Raw genomic sequence first — 23086 nt, forward strand, 5'->3', positions numbered from 1 at the left:
TCTTTTTTAAAAGTTGATTTTGATGGAAACCCAATATATTTTTATACATTAAGCAATGGAGAAAATGTCAACAAACACATTTTATACAGTGTCTTGCACATACAATCAACTTTACTTTTAAAAAATTGCAAAAAAGTGTGACGTCGAGCTAAAGGGAAGGATTATGCTCATTGTAATGTCCTGTGCAGTCTAAACTTTGTATTTTGTCACTGCTTAGTCTAGGCTACAGGTTAATTAAAGTATTTTTCTATGCAGCAAGGTCTGAATAGTAGTCGTCTTCTTGTCTATTAAAATGTTATTTGCAAAACCACTACTACATCACCTTAAGAACAGTACTTTACACAAGATTGCTCTTTACACATTCATACAGGTAAATAAGGTGATACAGTCCATCCCTGTCATAGCAGGCAACATCACAGTTGAGAAGAGATCCATGCATCAAGTGGTTTGAAAGAGAGACTGGCTTGACTTACTGCTCCCATAATAAGAAACCATCCAGCATGGATGAGCTAGTTCAGGGAGATTAACCATCTAGTTAATCCATTTCTCCTGGGCACAGAAAGCCTGAGAACAAATGGGAACACTCAGAGATGCTGACTGTTCTCTGCTTTACTCCTTGGGCAATGCAGCTTGTTCAGTCCCTGTTGTGTTCTAGCCTTTTATGAGATCCCAACTGGGTTTAATTATTGTAGGAAACAGTACTTAGCCAGTAACAGCATATAAACCTTCCTCAGTAACAAGAAATCTATCCCACATAATGCCTAGCTCATGTAGTTCATAAAATACCCAACAATTCTCATAGATTTGTGAATGTTCATTTAGGTAAACACAATATTGAACTGCATCTTGTAAAATATGTCTCCTACAGTAGCCTGTAGGAGTGAGAAATTTCTCTTACCCATAAATATCACTGTAAGTTCCTTATACAAAAAATATTTTAAGTACACCTTTTCTTTTGAGCAGAGGGAGTCATGACACACCCAAACCAGCAGTTTCAGGAATTGATACATTATGATGAGCAGCTATTTGAGAGCCGTCGTCTAATCTGTTCCAGCAATATCCAGTTTATAAAGCTGTGTACTGTACTGCATTTGCAACAAATAGTGTTTTAACTGTCAGAAACCAGATAAATAAATTCCCCTTGTTCACACCTACAAATAATTTTATTCATCACCTACAGAAGTGTAAAACTATAATAACATTTTAAAGGTAATGTTTCCTGTATTAGTGATCTTTTAATTGAATGCCAGAGCAAGGTATCCTATGCAGTTTTAAAAGGTCCATCATTCCTCAGACGGCAAGTCTTTGTTTTGATTAATTTTCTATAGGAGACAAAGGTGCTTAGCATCTACATAACTGGCTCCAAAATGCTTGAACAATCTATTGCTACGGTCACCCTGCAGTGTCTGCCAAAGTGGCAGGTGATTGTTAACAACAGGAACACAGCACCCTAAGCAGCAGCATCAAAACAAATTCCAGGTGGACATACCTGTTTTGTCCATGACAGAGCCCTGGAAAGCCAGCTGGCTATTCCTGGGGTGTCTACAAGAAGGATTAACAGTGAATGGGATGATCTTTTCCTCCACCAGTACTCAGCACTCCCTCTCTTTCCATCCCTGCGTTACAGCAGGAACAGCAAGCCCAGTTTTCCTGGGTTCCCCCCCGACAGCCAGACCATAGTCCATGGCTGGCTGGCAAAATCAAATGCTGTCTATGCTGCTGTGAAGTCTTGTGTTAGTATTCATTTATGAAGTATAAATGTAAGCATTTTGGGAAATTCTGTCCCCTTCCTTCTTTATTACAATTAACAAGAGCACTACTTGCCTGCAACATCAGGGTGTCTAGCAGAAGCATGACGCAGCTGGGGGAGGAATGCTGTGGGGCTCACTTTGTGCCTGCTTTAAAGTTTTTACATGAGCATAAATATAAACTGATTTCCAGTTAAAAGATCTTTTATATCCATACCTTGGCTACACTGTACTGTAGTAGCTTTTGCTCAGAAATTGGAAGGACTTACATGAGTCCTGTATGTCTTTTTGGACAAAATGGGCCAGTGCCTTGCTGCCAGTAGTCATGATGAGTCATGCCATGACATGAGTCACCCACACATTCACATGTATGCAAGCATATAAAAAACCTTTAAATGTCACAGTCTTTGTTCTCCTAGTCAAATATTTATTGTTTGGTTTTAATTGTGAAAAGACAATGGAGTAAACTTTTTGTGGCCCCAGTGTGTAGATATATTTTCACATTCTGTAAAACAGTAATAAAGCAGCATAGGGGCTGAAGAGCTGCTGGAGAAATATAAACAACTCAGCAAGACTTTACCTGACACAGAGGACTTTAGTTAGATAATTTCTATATACCTTAGCTTACCTTTCTGTCCTAGTTTCAGCTGGAATAGAGTTAACTGTCTTCCTAGTAGCTGGTACGGTGCTATGTTTTGAGTTCAGTATGAGAAGAATGTTGATAACACTGATGTTTTCAGTTGCTGCTAGTAGTGTTTAGACTAATGTCAAGGATTTTTCAGCTTCTCATGCCCAGCCAGCGAGAAAGCTGGAGGGGCACAAGAAGTTGGCACAGGACACAGCCAGGGCACCTGACCCAAACTGGCCAACAGGGTATTCCATACCATGGGACGTCCCATCTAGTATAGGAACTGGGAAGTGGGGGGCAGGGAATTGCCGCTCAGGGACTAGCTGGGTGCCGGTCGGCGGGTGGTGAGCAATTGCCCTGCGCATCATTTGTACATTCCAATGCTTTCATTATTGCTGTTGTCATTTTATTAGTGTCATCATTATCATTATTCGTTTCTTCTTTTCTGTTCTATTAAACTGTTTTTATCTCAACCCTTGGGTTTTGCTTCTTTTTCCCGATTTTCTCCCCCATCCCACTGGGTGGGGGGGGAGTGAGTGAGCGGCTGCGTGGTGCTTAGCTGCTGGCTGGGGTTAAACCACGACACTTTCTTGCAGGCAGGCAACAAATACACATACAGGCTTGTTTAATAAAACATACTTAAACTTTATGCAGATAATTTTTAGGAAAAAATGTCATAATGAAACCAGCACAGCTTGATTTAATTTCTCTATCTTTAAGTACTAGATGACTGTCTTACCCTACAATGTAATGTTTAACAGACCTGCCCATAAGAAAATGCTTCTGATCTTTGGAAACTACACCTGTGGAGATCTCTCAAAAGTTTAAGTACCATTTCATATGGCTGTTTTGTTTTATTTCATTAATTTCTTAGGGTTCTTTTTTTTATAGAATTTAAGTAGACAATTTTGAAACAAAAATCTCTGCCTTTATTTTTAATGCCAGCACTGCTATGTCTTGTTACAGGGACAAACAGATTTTTAAGAAATGCTTATACACCACCCCCGCCCCATCCCTCTTTCAGGAAGTAAAAAAGGGAGTTGGAAACCAAGTTCTACCTGTTGAGCTCGAATATTTTTCAGCTTGGCATTTAACAAAGTGAAAGCTTGTTCTTTTCCCAAAATGTTGCTTACAGGCAAAAATGACAGACTGTGTGCCAGAGCTTGTATGTCACAGAACCCCTTGCAATGTCACAGAAATTTATGCCATAGCACTGGATAGCAACTGGTTTTAAAATGAAGTAATGGCTTCAGGGAATCTTGCTCTATTGTAATACAGCAAATTCTGGCTTTGCCCAAGTTAGGAAAGGAGGCAATAGCTTAGAAACTGAGTCATCTACAAGAAGGTCTGCTGCTCACAAGTTTGTGTTGGTATTCTAGAGGTGCTAGGGTGGAAGAGGGTGAGTTCTTGTTGGAGACAATATGGGCAATAATCCAAGAAATAATCAGAATAGTAAGATGAGTTAAACAGCTACGAGAAACCCATGAGGAGCAGGACATTTCAGCATGTCTCTCCAACAGGCTTGGAGAAACTGTTGGCACAGACAAGCTTCTTAGTGAGTCGTTAGATGAAAACTGAGAGAATAGAAGTCAGAAGTCCTGATGCTAAAGGTAGCAATTCAAGAAACAAAATGGACTTGGACAAAACCCATGTGGCTAAAGTATCCAGAAAATGAAGAACTGAATGTGTTTCTGTGAAGGTTCATCACCCTGCTCAACAAAAGAGGTACTTAAACTGCAGTGTATGGAATGTGTCAACAACAAGAGATGGAAATCTAAATAGTGGGCCTACTGATAGTGGATCAGGGTAACCTGACACTAGCACACAAAATTATTAGACTTAACATACGTTTGTACCATACTGTATGGGGTACTTTATTAATAAATCATCCCCACGTTTATATTAGTTAAGACAAAATATAGTTTTACTCTCAAGATGTTCTGTGCAATTCATCAAAGCATTACAAATAGATTTTATCTTGTATCTAAAATATACATACAGTTAACGATAATATTAAAAGCACTGTTCAGAACACTATTCTATAGGTACTGAATCTTTCTTGACTGAGTCCAACGTTTTAACTCTTTTGATCTTTTTTAAGGCTCCTTTAGAAACAGAGGGCTTTCTAAGAGCAAGGTCTGTAACAGCCAGTGGTCCTCCAATTAATTGAGGAGGTGTACTTTCGACAGTTACTAAGCGACCAGATCCAATCTGAAAAACAAAATAAACACATTGCTTGACATTCATGTTAGCATTTAAAATGAGATGAGAGTTAAATCATGAACTGTCTTTCAAAAATATTATTCAGCTGGTGGAGATGCATGCTGAGGTTTCTGAGGTCCACTCAGACTATCCTTTATACTAAAGTCACAAATTGTTCCCATCAATACAAAGGAAAGGACAGAGTGTTTTTTCAGCATGTACCTTTATATACTCTGCTTTTCTGCCTTCATGTCTGATCTTATGAATAGAAGGAAAGAAAATCAAGCCTTTATTACAATAGAAGTTTGTTGTGCAATGTTATTTGGATTCATGTGTAATATCAGCCACAGTTTTTGTCCTCAGAATTTCACTATACGTTAATACTTCAAAGAAAAAAAAGGGAACAGACCCTGTTTCTCTCAAAATGCAATTGCCTGTAACTACTGCTCCAGCAAAACTCCAAGACTGAAAGAGACATACACTTTCCAGTCTTATTACTACTCTTTATACTGAATAGATTCAGGTCTTTGAATAAAAATCCCTGAGTGACACCTCTATCTTGTAACCATGACCTGCTAAAACAAACCACGCAACTCTTTGAGTGCATGTGGCTCACATGTTTGATTACTTGACCTTGACTAGTTTGCAACAACCATCTTAGCTTAATTTTTATCTCTCCCTACTAAGGCCGTTTGACAGAGAGGAGGGAACAAGATTGTTCCATGAAAAAAATTGCCAGCCATATCTGTCATTTGTAATTCTTCTAAGCAATGTACCCAAGGAATTTTATCTGATGTTGCTCATGTGTTCATTTTCTTAATACGCTTATTCTGCAAAATGGACTAACCTTTTCCTTGTTTTTGTCTACAGCTGTTGAAATACTGATTATAGAACCATGAAGACATTTTCTTGTTACATCCTTTCCCTCCAAATAAACGGATAATCTTGGCTTGAAGTCCAAGTCTTTAAAATAAAATCTAACAATGTATTCCTCTCTACTAACAATTTCCACCTAAATTTTTCAGATACTTTCTGCAAAATATTGCTGATTAACAGTCTCACTGATATATGCACATAACTAAATAATTTTTACAACCCACTTCAACTTGCATTCATAGATGTGTCCCTCTGTATCTTTCAGAAGTTTAGGGCAAAGATAATTTGATAAAAATCCTAGTCCAGCACTCTGAGACCATTCCCTTGCTTCCTATTAAGCTCCTCCTTTCTTCGTCACAACAAACATGAACTGCCTCTTTTATTTTTCAGGATGCAGCCACCTTAGTTGTCATTACTCATTCATGCCAGAGAGCCCATGATAATAGAATCTCTTGCCTTTGTGCAAGTTTGAAAACAGCACCTCATGTTTTTAATTCCTTGTTTCTCCTTACATGTAAGAGTAACTTAGAAGCAAGCAAGAAGCTATCCCTCCCCCTAAAATCCTACTTAGCTGTGATGCTCACAGAGAAATCATCCAGCTAGCTCAAAACCAGTTACTGACTGGAATGCAGATTCTCCCACGTCTTACCCCAGTTTGTCAAAACTCAACATCTAAATATGCTGTTACGCCCGAATAAGATCTTAACAATGGCTTTTATTTTCTCACACTTCAATTAACTGATAGAAATGAGAAAAAAAAAATCTTTTCTGCAGATGCAACGAGTGGCTTATCTGCAGACAGTCAGGAACACGTTTACTGACAAAGGACAGCTTTGCTGATGTATTAGAGATCGCACAGATTTACCTAACAATAAATGAAGAAGGTCTTGACCTCAGCAGGGTTTTCAAGGAAGGCTGTCCCACAAGAGGTGCATGTCAAGTAGTATAGGGGTCATCTTGCCCACACTTTTTATGAGTAATTTGTAGATCTGAATCTCATTCTGAGCAACTACCTGTTGCCTGAGGATGTCAGAAGGGGGAGAGGTGCTTTGCAGGAGATAGAGATTCTTTCTTACATACTTGGAGCTTGTCAACATAAACGTTATTTAAAGAAAGAATAAGCAGCAGCACATATACAGCCAGAATAAACCCCAAACCACTTACACATTGACGAAAATAAAATAGTGTCATTGGGGATTACTTACTGTTGTACTGAGGCCTTTAATATCAGTAGAATGGACTGTTCCGTTTTGAGTCTTCAGTTTAGATCTGGAAGCCTCTATTGATTTTTCCTGAATCCTTTTTGCCTTCTAAGGATAGTTAGAAAAAAGGCAAAATTGTTTTAATCCAAATTAATTGTGTGAGTTGCACTTGTTAGAAAATATACAAACAAAACGACAAAATAAATGAGGTGATAATTCTATTGGCCTTTAATTGTAAGTCCCCTCCCTCTGGTTTATGACTCTCTCTTGTACTGGAGACCTGAAAATGGAATAAATGGACATGGCTTTGCAAGGGTGAGAACAGAGTAATCACTTGCTATGACCTGCAGGCTATATTCTTTCTAATGTAGCCATACATGCCATTAGCCTTCATCACCACAAGAGCACACTGTTGCCTCATCTTCAGCTTGTTACCCTATACATAGTACACAACTACATAGCCAGTCAGTCCCCTGGCTGTACTGATGCATGCAACCTCAATACGTCCCAGATGCATGACTTCACATTTTGTTTTCCTGAACTTCATGAGCTGTTGGTCAGCCCATGCCTCCAGCTTGTCAAGGTCCTTCTGAATAGCAACCCTACCTCCCAGCGTATGCATTGCTTCCTCCAGCTCAGTGTCATCCATGAATGTGATGAGGATGCATACTGATCCAATATCCAAGTCATTAATGAAAATGTTAAATAGTATCAACCCTATAATTAACTCTGAGGAATATCACTCGAAACTGACTGCTAGTTAAACTTTAATCACTGACCACTGTCCTTTGAGCCCATCAGTCCAGCCAGTTTTTCATCCAACTTGTAGTTCACCTGTATGTAGCCCAGTCCATATCTCCCCATTTTGGCTACAAGGAGGCTACACAAGTCTGTGCTGAAAACCTTGCTAAAGCCAAGGGAAATAACATCCATCTTCCTCATTCTCCAGAGCAAATAATTTTATCACAAAAGGCAGCCATGGTGGCAAGGCATGATTTGTCCTTGGTAAATTCATGACAGCCATCACCAATCACCTTCCTGTCCCTCATGTGCCTAAAAGCTTCCCAGGGACTCAGCTAAAACTAATCAGCCTGTAGTTCTCCAAATCCTTTTTCTGGCCCTTTTTCATTTCTAATTCTAGCATAGATCTTTACCACAGGCCAGGGAGGTGACTGCACGTGAAAAAGATTTTTCTCTTTTGCACCTACTTTGGGAAATGAAGAAAAATTAAATTTAGGTGCCAAAGCATTTTATTTAAGTCTGATTTAACTCATTCTCCAACTTAGTCTGATTGCCTAACCAGACTAGTTTTTATGTTCTTTTGGAAAAGCGCAAATATTGCTAAAAGAATCTCCTTTCATCATAAAATATTTCCCATCTTGAGAGATGTTTGCTGTACTAAAAATAGCGAATGAAGTATTAGAAAAAATAAAGAAAAGTAAGAATGACCAGACTTTTAGTTTCAACAGGTTGAGAACAAATATACATATGTATATATATATATACACCCCCCCCCCCCAATTGCAAGTGTGTAAACAATGTTGATCCTCAATTTGTGATAGTAATCAGAAGAGCAGAAGAATCAAAGACTTCGTGTAGCTTTGCCAATACATCTTATGGTTCATTCTTCTATATCTGTGAGAATATAAAATTTACTGTAACTTCTAATTGAATATCCTCATAACTCATTAAGAAATGTGTTTGGAACTTCATAATTATTATAACTACACTGTGAATGTAAATTTTGCTCCATCACTCAGATTTCTTACCTTCAATGCTTCATACTTTGATGTCCGAGTCAAGAAATTTTTCCAGGATTTATTCACCATTTCTCTCTGCTTATGGATAGCTTGTATCTGTAATATAAATGAGATTTACAAGATGCATCTGAATTCTTTACTTGTACTGTTTGGATGGCATGTTCAGCTATGCCCCTTTGGCTACCTTAGCTCAGCCCTCTCACCTGAGATTGGATGAAAATGTTGTAGTAATGTACTTGTCCTTTAAAAACTTCCCTTATGCACCACCTTTTAAAAAAAAAGGTTAACCTTCTTTGCGCAAACTAATTTTCTCCTCCTCCAACACAGATGTTGGAAGAGCCCCAGCTCTTTCAGGAATACTTTCTGTATATTCTCACTCTCAAATGCTGAATAACAGAGATGGAATCAGTTCTGGTGACAAAAGTGCAAGCATCATAACCTATGACAATCCCTCAAAAACATCAGCATGAGATTTCAGACAACTAGACCAACTGATCTTACTTCTCAGAAAGCAGGAGAGGATGAGACAGTAGATGAGCAAAAATGCCAAACGCTTGCCTTATAACCAAAGCTGGAAAATGTCTATACCTGCTCACTCTCAGCATGCTGGAAATCACACAGCCCTACTTTCTGAAGTAATGAAGCTCTGTGAATATTTAGCCAAGGGAGCTTATAACAGAGGATTATGTTTCATTTTAAGGAGCAGATCTAGTTGTAATTGGTACGTTAAATTGTTATCTACTACAGATGAACACAGGTGCAACTCTACAGTAACATAATGATCATTACTCATCACACCATTGCTGATGCATCAGTGATGATACTGCTTCATTTTTTCATGTTACTCTCTAAATACTAGCAAAATTATACAAATTGGGAGAACTGAGGTTAACCTAATTTAATTTAAAATTAAAATTTTACTGCTGAGACAGATTAAAATACCTTCAAGAAGTGTACACATAAGGGACTCAACACTATATAAGAAAAGCTTCATATAAATTGACAAAAATGCTTACATGGGCTTTACTTGTTTAAATACTCCTTGTCTTACTTTTGTATATGTTTCTTCCTCTTCTTGGATTTCTTGGTGATGTTGACTTTCAAGCACTTCAGTCTGCAGAGCAGCAACCATTCTTCCAGTGTCTTCTGATACCTCTGAAATAACTTTCAAGGCTTCCTCATCCGACGTAACAGGCCTGAATTCTTCTTTTAGTTCTGCACACAGTTCACTCCAAACTTCTCCAACCTGTATGTGAAACACACACCACACTATTTATCTCTTTTCTCAGTACCAACTATTCAAAATATAATAGAGCAACCATCCCTCTTCTTATTGTTGTTTCACTTCCCAGAATTTTTATGCAAGATTAGACTTCAGTAATGCTATACCAAATTCATTCATGATAATCCTCCCTAAGCCTTCCCAAGCCCAAGCTTGACTCCACAGAGGAGTAACAGGAATGCTGGTAACTACAGAAACTCAGAAGAAATACAGATAGCTATATGATACCAGATTACAAGAGTGAAGTGTTATGTCCTACTGGCTGCTGCTTAAAATCCCAAATTGCACACATTATCTGACCAAACTGCAACATGAGACATAAACAGAAGCTAGATTTATCAGCTAATGATCGAGTCTTGCTAGTTCCTGAACATTTCAAGCTCTCATAGACTTTGTTCCCAAGCAGAAAATTGGCATAAACAGAAGCATCTTTTGAGCAGGATGGCTCCCACAAAGCTTGTTATCCCGTTCTTGTCTCCTATAAGCACATCATTCTTAACTTTTGACAGTATGGATAGAACTGCATGTGGGGACAAAGATGGGAAAGCACATAAAAACCTTTATCAGAATGTGTATTTAATGTCATTTTGAATAGCAAACTGCCCCCCCCCCCCCCAACTGACCTTACTGCACAAAGAAGCAGTCCTACTCTTCAGCCCTTCCCCAATTTCTTACTTCTGTCCTGGTGCATTCCTGTTTCTTGAGCTGGTGAACAGTTAAAACTAATTTTTTCTGAGTTATTTTTAACTAGCGTTGGTTTCTAGTCATATTTTCTATGCAGTCGCAAATATTTGTAGCAGTACAAAGGAAGAGTCTGGGGAGTGCTGCAATGATGGAAGTGGGATTGTTGCTTTTGATGGTAAATACTGGCTTACACTCTCTGTGAAACTACAGGTGACTTGTGACATAGATGACAGCTTTTGAAGGGTTATTTGTTTGTTGTATCCTGAGATATACTTGCTATTTTTGCAAATGCAGATACAGTAATAATATTTTCTCCCACAATACTCACTTTAAAGTCAATATAACGCCGTATGATAGCAAGTGTGACAAAATCCTTAGCAGATAAGCCAGGTAAATTTTCGAAACCTAAAAGAATATTAATCGTGTCACTACTAACAGCATGATGAATTTATCTTAAAATATAACATTCTAAAAAAAGACACCATTTTATTTGTCATATAATCACATGCAAAATCTTCATCACACATACACCATTCATTCACTTTTCTAATCCTGAGCAGGCTTATGGTGACAAAAAACCTGTTTTCTCCATAATAAATTCACTCTATACTAACTCTTTACTTATGAGTGGCTCCAGTGACCTTTGTCCTGGTTTTGGCTGGCATAGAGTTAATTGTCTTCCTAGTAGCTTGTATAGCGCTATGTTTTGTGTTCAGTATGAGAAGAATGTTGATAACACACTGATGTTTTCAGTTGTTGCTAAGTAATGTTTAGACTAAATCAAGGATTTTTCAGCTTCTCATGCCCAACCAGCAAGAAGGCTGGAGGGGCACAAGAAGTTGGGAGGGGACACAGCCAGGGCAGCTGACCCAAACTGGCCAAAAGGGTATTCCATACCATGTGATGTCATGTCCAGTACATAAACTGGGGGGAGTGGGGGGATTGCTGCTCGGGGACTAACTGGGCATCAGTCGGTGGGTGGTGAGCAATTGCATTGTGCATCTTGTATATTCCAATCCTTTTATTATTCTTATTGTAAATTTATTATTGCTATTATTATCATTATTAGTTTCTTCCTTCCTGTTCTATTAAACTGTTCTTATCTCAACCCACGAGTTTTACTTTTTTTCCGACTCTCTCCCCCATCCCACTGGGTGGGGGGCAGTGACTGAGCAGCTGCATGGTGCTTAGTTGCTGGCTGGGGTTAAACCACGACACCTTCCAATCACTTGGAAAGCCAGGATAGTACTGCATTTGCTATGCTTTTGTGGTAAGGGTTTGATCTTCTGTTAAAGCAGACAACCAGCTGAGTCCACAGGTCACAGTTTCTAAAGAAGCAATTCAGCACAAATAGAGTTCGCTTTAGCTGTGAAGTAGTCAACAGGAGAATCACATTACAGGGTGTCCAGTACTTTGGTTCAAAGCTGTGTAATGAGGGTGTCCTCCATCTCATAGACTTGAGTCTTGAGCATAATGCCTTGAGCATCATGACTCCATCTTTTAAAAAATGTTTACAATATGTGTAAAAGAATAAGGTAGAGGAGTATGGTTGCTGAGACTATGCCTCATTTTTTGCACACTGAATGTTAATTATACTTGATTTTTTTTAAAAAACCTAAATATAGTCTATCAAATCTCATTCTAGACTTCATCACAACATCTGTGTGGTAACTGGAAATGTAGCATCTATCAGTATAATTACATCATGTTTTGAAGTTAAGAAATACCATGAATAAAGACCAATTAACACTGGTTTTCTAGATCACCATGTTACAGGCTGTTATGGAGATGGCTACAGTAAGAGGAAGATGCTGAGAAAAGACTATAAAAATCTTTCCATTTTTTTATTATCCACTTTCATGTCATTTCAGTACAGGAGACATTACAATGTATATAAGTAAGAGGTATGTGTGAATATATCAGAAAGCTGGAACAAAATCTCAAGCTTTTTTGCTTTAATAAAGAATTTAGCTGTGATCCAACTTTTAACATAATTAACGCTAATAAAAATTAGTAAGAACCTGGGTTACAACAGGGGAAGAACTAGCTATAGTTTATTAGAGAAACTAAGGATGTTTTCAAACCAGTTGGTTCTCTAGGTTACCCAGGAAACCGGTTGAAGCAGTCTCAGAACAATTACTGATCATCTTTGAACCTGTGGAGGATGGACATGAAAAAAACAAACATAATGCCTATTTTTAAAGTGGAAAAGGACAAGCCAGAGAATATTGGTTCAGTTCCTGAAAAAAGACTGAACCAAATAATTAAATAATGTTTATGCAGCTAAATGGTAACAGTGAAAACATTTATATCCAACATGAATTAGAAAAAACTAAGACCTAGCTTTTGTCTACAGCCAGATAAGAAATCTTATGGATATGGAAGAGTTTATCATGTATCATGACTTCAGTTTAGGTTTTTAGACAAGTTGTAATGTGTGCAAACAATATTCAGTGTGCAAACAATATAGAATTAGGACGGACTACAGCATCTTGAAGGAAAAGATTAGAATGCAAATTAACCTTGCCAATCTGAAAAATTATCTAAACCTACAGAATTTAATTCAATAAAGACAAATAAAAAATTCTAAATGTAGGAATAGTCATCTGTACAAATCCAGGATGGTAGATGACTGTACAAGAGCCTAAGTCAAATGAGCAAACAATATCATGCCGCTATGAATATAGTAATTGTTATATTAATGTCAGAATGTTTATTTACAAGATGAGTAGAGTAATGTAGCTTTATTTGGCTGTGAGGGTTCTGCTGGAGTACTGTGTTCAGTTCTGGTACACTATAAATCAAGAATAATGTGAATCAAGTGGAAAGACTCAAGAAAAAAAATGAGAATAATTAGAGGTTATGTTAGAAAATGAGATCGGTGAGTAATGTCTTTCTTAATCTAGGGAAATAAAATTAAATGTAAAAGTGTTAAAATATGCGAAAGATTTTGTGTGGGAGAAAACAAATTACAGAAAATTGCAAGCATATTTTAGGTTTAATTTTAGGAAAACTCTTCCTAATGGTAGGGGCAGCAAAGTACTGGGGAAGTCTTGAAATCCCCATCAATAGGGACTTTAAAGAACAGGATGAGCAAGCATCTACTAATAACAATGTTGATGCATCTCAAAGTTCCCTTTGACCTTTTTTTTTTTATAGTTACTTTATTGATTGCCAGTGAACAACTTCAGCTTAATGAAAAATATGACACTGACAAGGCAATTCACTTGTCTTACCTAGCTTGCACAATAATGAATAAAGTTTTGCTCGTATGTTTTCTGAAATTTCCATGATGGCAAAGCTGGGACAGTTGGCAGGCATAGGAATGACCTCTTGCTGTTTCTGGAAGCTGCTAGCAATAGGTCTCTTCACATCTAATAATTTCAAAACACAAAACCAGAGCAGAAGAATGAACAGGTAGTATGTTCCCAAAGCTCTTAAACTTGGAGGAAATGCTATCTATCTAATGAAGTATGAGGAAATTCAGCAAGCAGCTATGGACATATTCTTTTCTGTGATGCCTCCTCTAAAAGAAGACAGTTCCATTTTAACTTTGTGGACACTATGTAAATAATTTTGATAGTTTGGCCAGGAATTTGAACATAAGTTGGGCCAGGAAATATCAATTTGCATGACTAAAGATTTCCGAGAACATAGCACTCTCCTTACTTCTTTTTACAACATATAGCAAAACACAATGCCTTTTGTGGAAGAAATTAAGTAGTTTAACTGTCCAGCATTAAAAAAGCTGTTCAGGATACTAGTCATGGTTCTGTTCATTACCTGGTTCATTCCCAGCTGATGTAGAAAATGCCATCTAGTGGCCAGACTCTAAACGAAATACATAAGAGGTATTTTGGGTTTGGTAAGAACTACAGCATAAAGCTATAAATATTGTAATTTACTTTTCATCAGGATTCAGACTACAGAAGGAAATACTGTCTTTGTTTTGCTTTATTCAGTGGAACTGCTCACAGTTTCACATGCATCATAAAACTTACCAGCAATCCTTCCATATCGATCACGTTTGACTCCTAGCTCCAACTCCTCCTGTCTCCACAACTCTATTAGAAGGTTAGCTGCTGTTTGATCTTTTTCCCCTCGCCAGGTACTGATGTGTGAAGTGGTTTGAGGGTTGTCACAAAATTCAACCAAGATTCCAAGAATTATATTGCACAGGTTCTTTTGCTTTAACTTGGTGAAGGGAAAAGGAAAAAATGTTTTAAACTGTTCAAAACACAGTGATATCTACCTCCAAAAAAATAGAGAAATTGTGCAATATCTAATCAAGTAACCACAAGCTTTTCATCACAACTATTTGCATTTTTGTATAAACTATTTGCACTGGTGTATAAACTTGTAAATCTTTCAAGTTTCTGGAATCCTGCCATGCAAAGTTCCATAAATCAAGGAACATGAGGGGAACGAATGTAGGATCATATAAGATGTACATACCTGTGTGTAGAATTACATAATAGGTTTTGTATACATGCCTCCAGGCTCACATGCTGAATATACTACCACCAAGATTTATTTTTGTAAGCAATGGACTCTGAAGGCAGTGGCTGAGTGGTAACCACACAGCACCTGTTCTATTTTGTGGCCAGATCTTTCAGCAGCAGCTGAGAGTAAGGAAGGGTCTGCAGCCTTGCACTATAAGGGCATCAGAGGCTGGCAATAAGACGAGAACGAGGAGGGAATGAAACAAGGAAGGTGCATGCTTATTTTGTGAGAGATGAAACGCCTGTGCCAGCTCTATATCCAAGACCCACTGAAGTAGCTATACATATAAAATATGTGCACAAAGTAACTTTAAACAACAAAAGTTTCAAAGCCTTGAAGCCTATACTAACTCTGCTCTTAGTAACTTCAATATGAAGTAAGAACTGAGATGCTTTTCTAAACAGAGATGTCATCCAACATAAGAGCATAGTTTGAGTTTTCTTTTAAAAGCATGTATTTTTGGTAAATTTAAAACTCCCTCTGTCAAATACTTATTTTTAAAAAAGATACATGGAAAATCATTTCTGAGCAGATATCCTGGTGTGTGATTACCTTCCTATCTCAAGCAATTACATACACTGGTCTTTTTGTTAGTATTGTAATAGTCTTAGGCGATACTATAACAAAAATAATGCAATTTTCCATGATGTTTTACTACTCTTTCATTCTGTAACAACAATAATATAAATACTTACTGCCAACAAATCCAGAAGGAGAAAAATGCCCTGTTTTTCAAGAAAATAATCCTCTGCAATGTAACATCCAATGACACAGGACCTTAAACAGAAATAATTTCACTGTGTAGAAACGTTTGTATGCTTTAGAACATTCTACAAGCATCTCATTTATTTTACTGAATTGCATAAATATATTTGGTATGCAATACGCTTCATACCTTCAGGGAGCAGAAAAATCATGTTTCACATGCCTTTTCATTTACACTGTACAACTAAATATACACTACTTGACTGCTCTCTCTTCTCTTGCAGGTGGCACACCTTCCTTGTAGCAGCCCAAGAAATTTGGCAGGTTCACAATTAATTGAATTAGAATTTGGACTTGAACTAAAACTAACTCAGTAAAAGAGGCTAAAATTTCGCTAGATCATGTCCCTGATCTGGCTTATTGCAGGGCTGTGTGAATATTTCTGCCAGCAGAATCAAGGGGGTGAGACAAGCAAGACTTTTTTTGGCAACAGTGTTTGCTTCTCCCGGCTTAAAATGATCATAACACGAGCATTCATGTTGCTATTGCTTCCTTATTTCCTCACTTATGGTCATTAACACAGAAACTGAAGGGATCTCCTGCATCAGTCTTCTCTCCCAGACAAACATATCATTTGGCTTTCAATGCATTTATTTATCAACCTCTGCCTTAAAACAAATTAACTTTTGGTTATCCTTCTATGTATTGGCATTCTCTGATAGCAATCTTTAAAATATTTCTAGCCTAACATAGCCAGTTTACAAATGCTTCTTCTTATGCTTACACAGCTTTTAGCTAATATTGGTCTATTCTTGCCTTCTGCTTAGTTCTCTGAAGTCATTTACAGACTCTAATCATACATGTCTCTTTCTTAGAAAGTCGTAGGTAACTCTGCATGTCAGGAGGTCACTCTGTGTGGGGAGCTAAGACTGCTGTGTAGGGAGTTAGGTTGTCATACTGAACCCCTGTTGAGAAGAGAATACATGCAGAACAGGCCATTTATTTTGTATCATTTTTAATTAGTCAAATTGTATGCAGGATTTTCATACATGAAAGGCCTATGTGTGCAGAGAAAGGGCATAGTATTGCAGACCTGAAAAATACAAGACTTGACATTTTAAGAGTTCCTGCTGCTAAAATACTTTACTAACCACAAGCAATCAAGTGCACTGAAGAGGAGACAATTGTGGCCTAATCCACTGTATAACCTCTTTGGATCCATCTGAATGAATGGGATAAGTATATCCACTCCTTCATAGCTGAAGAGTTCCTGTTGAAATGACAATTAAAGCAATATGTTTCTTAAACAATATTTACTAAATAGCTACATATAAGAAAATAAAAAGGAAACTGAAAAATGTAAATATTTATATTGTAATAAATTTGGCCCATTTGTTAAAGCAGGATATATTCCTTATGATGTAGATAAGAAAAAGAGATTTTCAGTTTTTCCAAACTGCTAATCTCATTCACTAACACACTTTCATATATTCATTTAAAAATCATGTAAATTAGCAATTAAATAGGTGAGACACTTCCTAGTGGATTTCTGAGTGATTTTGCATTTTGCCACTGTCACAGAAACCAGTTACCAGACCTGACTTGTTAGTGATGAACTACAGTTGACATCTGCTTTTGAATAAAAAAAAAGCAGCATCCTTTAAATGAAAATATACTATGTTTTGATGTTTTCTGCACAGTATGACATAGAATGATACATACCTTTCTGTGGAGATCATTTTCACAGAGAGCAGACAAAATAAATAATATATCAGCTTGGACTTCCAGTACAATGGCATCTTCTTTCTCTTTGGATTTGTTTGCTGCATACTTTAGGATGTCTATAAAGGAATATATTTTATACATGTGAATGTCCTATATACAAGTCAGAATTCTATTAGAGCTGCTGATTTTAAAAAAAAAATCAAATTTACACCAAGGGATTTTTAAAGGAATCTACTTATGCTGTTCAGTTTTATCTTCTGTGTTTCGTAATAGCTTACAGAAGTGCAGCACTCTGATGCTATAGTTTCACAGACTTTACTCTTGGTGACAGAGTTAATGATAGCTACTTGCACTGACTTCTTCCTTGTTCAGTCTCTGTGCTGACCCTTGTATTGTGCCAGTGCAATGAATTCAGGGAACTGATCTGAATTAAGGAACTCTTAGAAAAAGGCAATGAACTTACTGATTTGCTCTACTGTACAGCCTTGCAAACATTTGTACTGACAGTTGAAATGTGGGAGAGACAGAAAATACCACCACTGCTGAGAAAATCAGCCTTGGAACCACTATGTGCAAGAGGACATTCAGACACACAACTTCCCCAAAGTAAGAAAAGTTACTTGAATCTGATATGTAAGGTATAGTGTTAATTTTGCTTTCACTAAAATCTGTAAGTAAGTTTCCACAGAGTTTTCACTGGAGTTCAACTTTCAACTGAGGATATAAAGTCCTTTATTTCTAGGCTTTCTATTAGAACATAGTCATTGAATTCCAAAGGATCTTACCTATTTTGTTTCTTCCACTGTGACTCTTTCAGAGTACTGGAAACTTTTTATTATTGCAAGAAAAGAACTTACACCAGGGTGTATTGGAACTTAAGACCTAATTTAACAGTAGGTATGTGTTACTGAACAAGAAAATGCTCTAAAATTGCAGAAGCAGTGGTTAAGCAGTTTTATTCTGCTTTTACTCTTCATAATGTTATTCATATAAAAGTACATTGTTATTAATTTTCTTCTACTCTGAAGAGGAGTTGTGGAAAGCAACACCATAATAGACTTAGGTAGAATAAGACTCATGGCTGGAGTTCCTAGGGGCTACCACAATGAAAATAAGATGTAACAAATGCAGTATAATAAAGGGAGAAGGGGCAGCTTTCACTCTGAAATGAAACACCTAGGTTTTTACAGCTGTTTTGCTTAATTCATTCAATTCTGTGTGTTAAAGTGTAACAAAATTCAAAATCAAATCAATTACATCTTGGATTAATTGTTTGAGGCTTTTTAGTTTTTCAGCAGTCAGAGGAGTAACACACTAAAACCACAGCACACAAAAAAAGCATGAACATTCTTAGTGTCAACAGAAATGTACTAATTTAAGTACAGCAATACAAATTGTGCTTTACCCAGTAGCTGGCTAATTGCTCCCTGGTCACACAAATTAAGGTTCACAGCATCATCATAAAGGGACACAACAGATCTCAGCACCCTCAGGCTGCAGCGCATTTGTGCAAGTTTGTTGCCACGACCACCTGTTCCATGGAAACTGTTACCTTGACCAAAGAAAGGATCTGTGGAGCAATCGCAATGAGTATTTTTTTTTGACAGACAGTGTATGTTCAGAACAGTAACATGCTCAGGAAAAAAGAAAAAAAAGGCTTACGGTGTAAGCTAAAAACAAAAACCCAAAATCCCTTAATGTTAGAAAGGCTTTCAGTTTAAAACCATCTAGTAATAAGCTTTTCTGTGTAGGGCTATACTTTTTACTTTCATAAGAAAGGCATGATTTTAGTGAACATTTAAAATTATTACAACAATTTTTTTAACCTTAGTAGGTTAATGAGCAGTCTCCATAACTCAAAATATCTTCTCTAGCATGACATATAATATCAACCTTTTGATCTCCATTAGACCCAAATGAAAAATTATTCCTAGGAAAACTTATCGACTTTATGATGAACACTATCCATTACCAGAAAACCAGTCCATGAAACTGGGTGCAGTTAGTTATCTCTTTGCTTAGCCTATACTCTTAGCTGATGGCCACAAGCCAGCTTTAGTCTGGAAGCTGTCTTACTGTGTAAGACAGCTCTATGTTTGAGTTAAGGTGTCCTGCCTCATGGTAGGAATTACTCATTGGACTTGTTGCCACAATAAGTGTATCTGACTAGCTTAAAACATGGTCAGTAGAGTTGTGCGGCTGCCCACACAACTGAAGGAATATCAATATAGTGGTACACAGGGAATGGGGCACCAGCTTATCCTTCAGTAGATATTATGGTCGTTTATTCAGAAAGATTAGTTTCCTAAGTGACCTATTGAAGAAGAATCATTCTGACTTCACAAGTTTTACATTTTTCCTTCCTGTCAAAAAAAGTAAGTGCAGTTGAGTTGTGTTTCGAGGTTACTGTGTGTGAAAGCCATAAGCATCTACTGACCTTGGCCTATACACCATTCTAGAAACACAAGGAGAAGAGTATTCGCTTGGCAGGACAAATATTTATCTACTAACAAGGGAGCCACTGAAGCTAAAATAGCAATTGCATGAAGCTGTAATTCTTCATATTGGGCAGCAGACCAGTCATGAAATCCAGGCTTCTGACTTGGTTTTACATAGCAAAGCAAAGCTGGCATCACATAATTTTCACTGAGAAGCTGCAGAGTCAAGACAAAGAGAGAGACACCTTACAGGTTTCACATGCAAATAAGAAAAATCTAAAGCAATGAGTCAACTTTATCTGTCCTACGCTAGGAAAATTATTTTTTATTGAGAAAGTATGTCATGAACGCTACAAGTACAGACAAACTCTATTTATATTCTGTAGCATTCCCACAGACTGTGGTTTGTTAAACTTTATTACATTCTTCACATGTATTTCAGTAATGCTTTGCAGTCACGTGTCAGCTGATTTTCCTACCATGGTCTAGGTTTGTAACTTTTCTGAAATAGAAACTGTACGCTGCTTTCAAACAGCAGGACTTAATCTGAAGCTATGTAGGAACTCTTGATTTGGAGAACAGCTGATTTCAGTCTACTGGACTATGCCAGATGGACAGCTAAATAATATTCCTGTGATTCTTTTGACTCCCCCTTTTTTTTTCTTACTGTACCTTCTGTTCTGTTACAACTTACCCGTACAGCACATGGGTCTTTAGATAAGACTGCTATTACATTAAATAGTAACTTCTTCAGCTCGAAGTCCTCATAAGAGTAGGTAAGTTTAAGACCTTTTATCAAGGGATTGGGAATTTTAACTATGAAGGAAATTGTAGATAAGTTACAAAAAAATCATCATTAAAAGTAAAAATAGTGTAATTATACAGTATGAAATCCCTTACCTTCAGTAAATGTTGCAAGTACTATTAACAGCTTTGTAAATCCACTTTCCTAATAGGCATTCAAAAAACATACATTAATTAAATTAAATTGCAGTGAAATTAAGACTTATGATTTAGTTTTAGTTTTGCTTTTTTCTTCAGAACACAGAGTTTAATGTATCCTATGGCAGAATAAACAGAATTTTATCAAAGAAGAGATCAACCATTTGGAGACCGTACAATACTAACTACAGTCCTAAGGGTACAATTAGTTAAACCCATGTCTCATTCAGTACAAGTTTGAACTTGCATGGGGAAGTCCCAAACACATGTATTCACTCCTATAATCTACCACACAAGAAAACTGTATTCCCAGTACTGTTAAGAGTTGTGGTTTTAAAAAAGCATTTGTGCAGATGTAAGTTTATACATCAGGGTCATCAGTACATACAATTTTGTGCCTTCAGTTGTGTGTACCAATACACTTACATTCAACTTCAGTGCATTTACAAGTAAGCACATGAAAAATGCATGTATAAGCAACATGCATTTACAAATATTACACATTAAAAATTCAGAAAATAAAATCTTGTCATTCACAGGTCCTAAAGAGCTAACAGAAGGACAATTACAGCTAATATAACTATGGATAGGACCAAGGCCAGGTGGTGCCTATGCAGCACACTAGAGGCAAAATGGCTTTACTTCTGAGGTGATTAGAAGCCATGGTTACCAGGATGTTGCTCTTCTTGAGCAACAAAATACATTAGCTTGGCCTCAGTACGCCGGCAAAGCCACCACAGAGCTTTCCGCCAGCTCCCAACAGGAGCAGAGCTCTCAGAACGCTACACAGACATCCCCACAGAATCAAGCAGTTCTGTTGGTTTTGCAGCAGCTTTTTAGATGCATCCTCAAAAAGTTGGGCTTAGATTTTTTCGGCCTAGCTCTGGAAGTTAGCATACACTCAAATGATTTTAACAATCAGAAAAATATTGCAAAAGTAATTTTAAAGAAAATATTGAAGTACACAACTATATTGCCTACCAGCTGTTGTCTCTACGGTATCTATATTCTCTGTAGAAAGCCATTGCAAAGTGGTTAAATAAAAAAAACAACATTAACACTTATTAATCTTTTCTCCTTGCTGATTAATGCAGTACTAAATTCTGATGGAAACTAGTAAGCATTACCAAATGGACAGTTTTGTTCTAACACAGAGGTAATCATAATTAATACCATTATAAGCTTTACTTTACATATATTTTCCAGTTTCCTTGTGGTGAGAAAATGATTTTCCTTTTCAAAGGCTGATTCCTGTGCTGATTTCTGAATTATGCTAAATACAAGACTGAGTTTTCTGAAGTTGCTTGGATAGTATATTAAGAAAAAAAGACAACATTCTGAAGAAAATTTCTCTAGTATTATCTACAAGGCAGGAGTGAATGGTAATGTTAATGTTTTTGTCTACCTGATATTTATACCTTGTACTTTATCTCCACAAGTGAAGTACAATCTCTAGGGAGATACAGAATCTAAATTAAAACATTTTCATTTTTTCTTTGCATTGAAATGATTTTTCTTCCTTGTAGTATAAGGAATTAAAATAAAGTGTCCTGGTTATTTATCTTGCAGGAGAAACTGCCCTGTTTCTACAGCCAGATAAACAATTTGAATGTTTTAGACATCAAATATGTTGCTGCAATAGTGTAACAGACATTTCATAATGGCTAGTGATAAAATGGAAAGCTTGAATGAAAAATCTGTAATCTTCATTAAAGACTATAAAATCTATTTAGTAATACAGCCAATTCAGAAACTTCTACTCAAGTTGAGAAATGAATTCCCTGAAAGTAATCCATTCCTGAATAGCCAATAGATCTACAGGAATTTGATTTCTTAATTATTCAGTAAGTATGTCACAACTTCATATAAAGTTCTAAATCTCAGCTGTAAAACAGGAGAGTAAAAGAATATTAACATCTATAAAAAGTTAACTTCTCTGCAGTTTCCTCATAAAAATTCTGGAATACTACAGAAGAATGAGCCATCTACTTTTTAGGCAAGTCATGATAGTGCATTCTGGACTACACTCATGTGACCTAATCTTAGAAAGAATTTATGTGCCTCTTATTAACTGGATCCAAGTAATTATTTTCTCAGCATCTTATTTAGAGCTTCTGAGCTGATTTTTGGAGGAGCCTTCTTGTTCCTGGTTATGAGGCACAGGTACTTCAGTTGAATTCGGGCCATCTGAATACAGCCTGTACTTCTACATCTTCAAACAACAAAAGAGATTTAGTGCAAAACTCATTGTAACAGAATGGCACATCTGAGAATCTCTACAAGAACACAGGCGTTAACATTAACTTTTGCAAATGAATAGCGTTAGTGTAATTTTCTAAGTATTAAATAAGGTTGATGCTAGTACTCCAGGCTAATGACCTACAGATTTGA

The 23086-nt window shown here is 36.9% G+C and overlaps 1 protein-coding gene and 1 long non-coding RNA gene across 7 annotated transcripts in view; one reads left to right on the top strand and one right to left on the bottom strand.

Moving 5' to 3' along the window:
* Positions 1-3381, top strand: LOC115339244. The gene is made up of 3 exons (XR_003922667.1): positions 1-12; positions 62-66; positions 3268-3381. It is a non-coding gene; the product is annotated as an uncharacterized LOC115339244 (long non-coding RNA).
* LOC115339243 (GTP-binding protein 10-like) overlaps positions 1-23086 on the bottom strand; it is a 60882-nt gene that overhangs the window by 27165 nt on the left and 10631 nt on the right. For 5 of the 6 annotated variants that reach the window (XM_030008928.2, XM_030008927.2, XM_030008929.1 and 2 more), the window contains 14 exons: positions 20654-20702; positions 20448-20569; positions 19753-19969; positions 18721-18885; positions 17313-17431; positions 16742-16860; positions 15581-15662; positions 14384-14576; positions 13619-13756; positions 10711-10787; positions 9468-9662; positions 8426-8512; positions 6660-6764; positions 3283-4587 (listed from right to left, as the gene is read on the bottom strand). In XM_030008928.2, the coding sequence (XP_029864788.1) occupies positions 4411-4587; positions 6660-6764; positions 8426-8512; positions 9468-9662; positions 10711-10787; positions 13619-13756; positions 14384-14576; positions 15581-15662; positions 16742-16860; positions 17313-17431; positions 18721-18885; positions 19753-19969; positions 20448-20569; positions 20654-20702 (1845 nt within the window). In that variant the 3' untranslated portion in view covers positions 3283-4410. Of the gene's footprint in view, positions 1-3282; positions 4588-6659; positions 6765-8425; positions 8513-9467; positions 9663-10710; positions 10788-13618; positions 13757-14383; positions 14577-15580; positions 15663-16741; positions 16861-17312; positions 17432-18720; positions 18886-19752; positions 19970-20447; positions 20570-20653; positions 20703-23086 lie in introns of those variants that run through there. The other variant, XM_030008935.1, reaches the window with a different exon arrangement.

Source organism: Aquila chrysaetos, chromosome 3 (assembly GCF_900496995.4).
Source record: "Aquila chrysaetos chrysaetos chromosome 3, bAquChr1.4, whole genome shotgun sequence".
In the NCBI taxonomy this organism is placed as follows: domain Eukaryota; kingdom Metazoa; phylum Chordata; class Aves; order Accipitriformes; family Accipitridae; genus Aquila; species Aquila chrysaetos.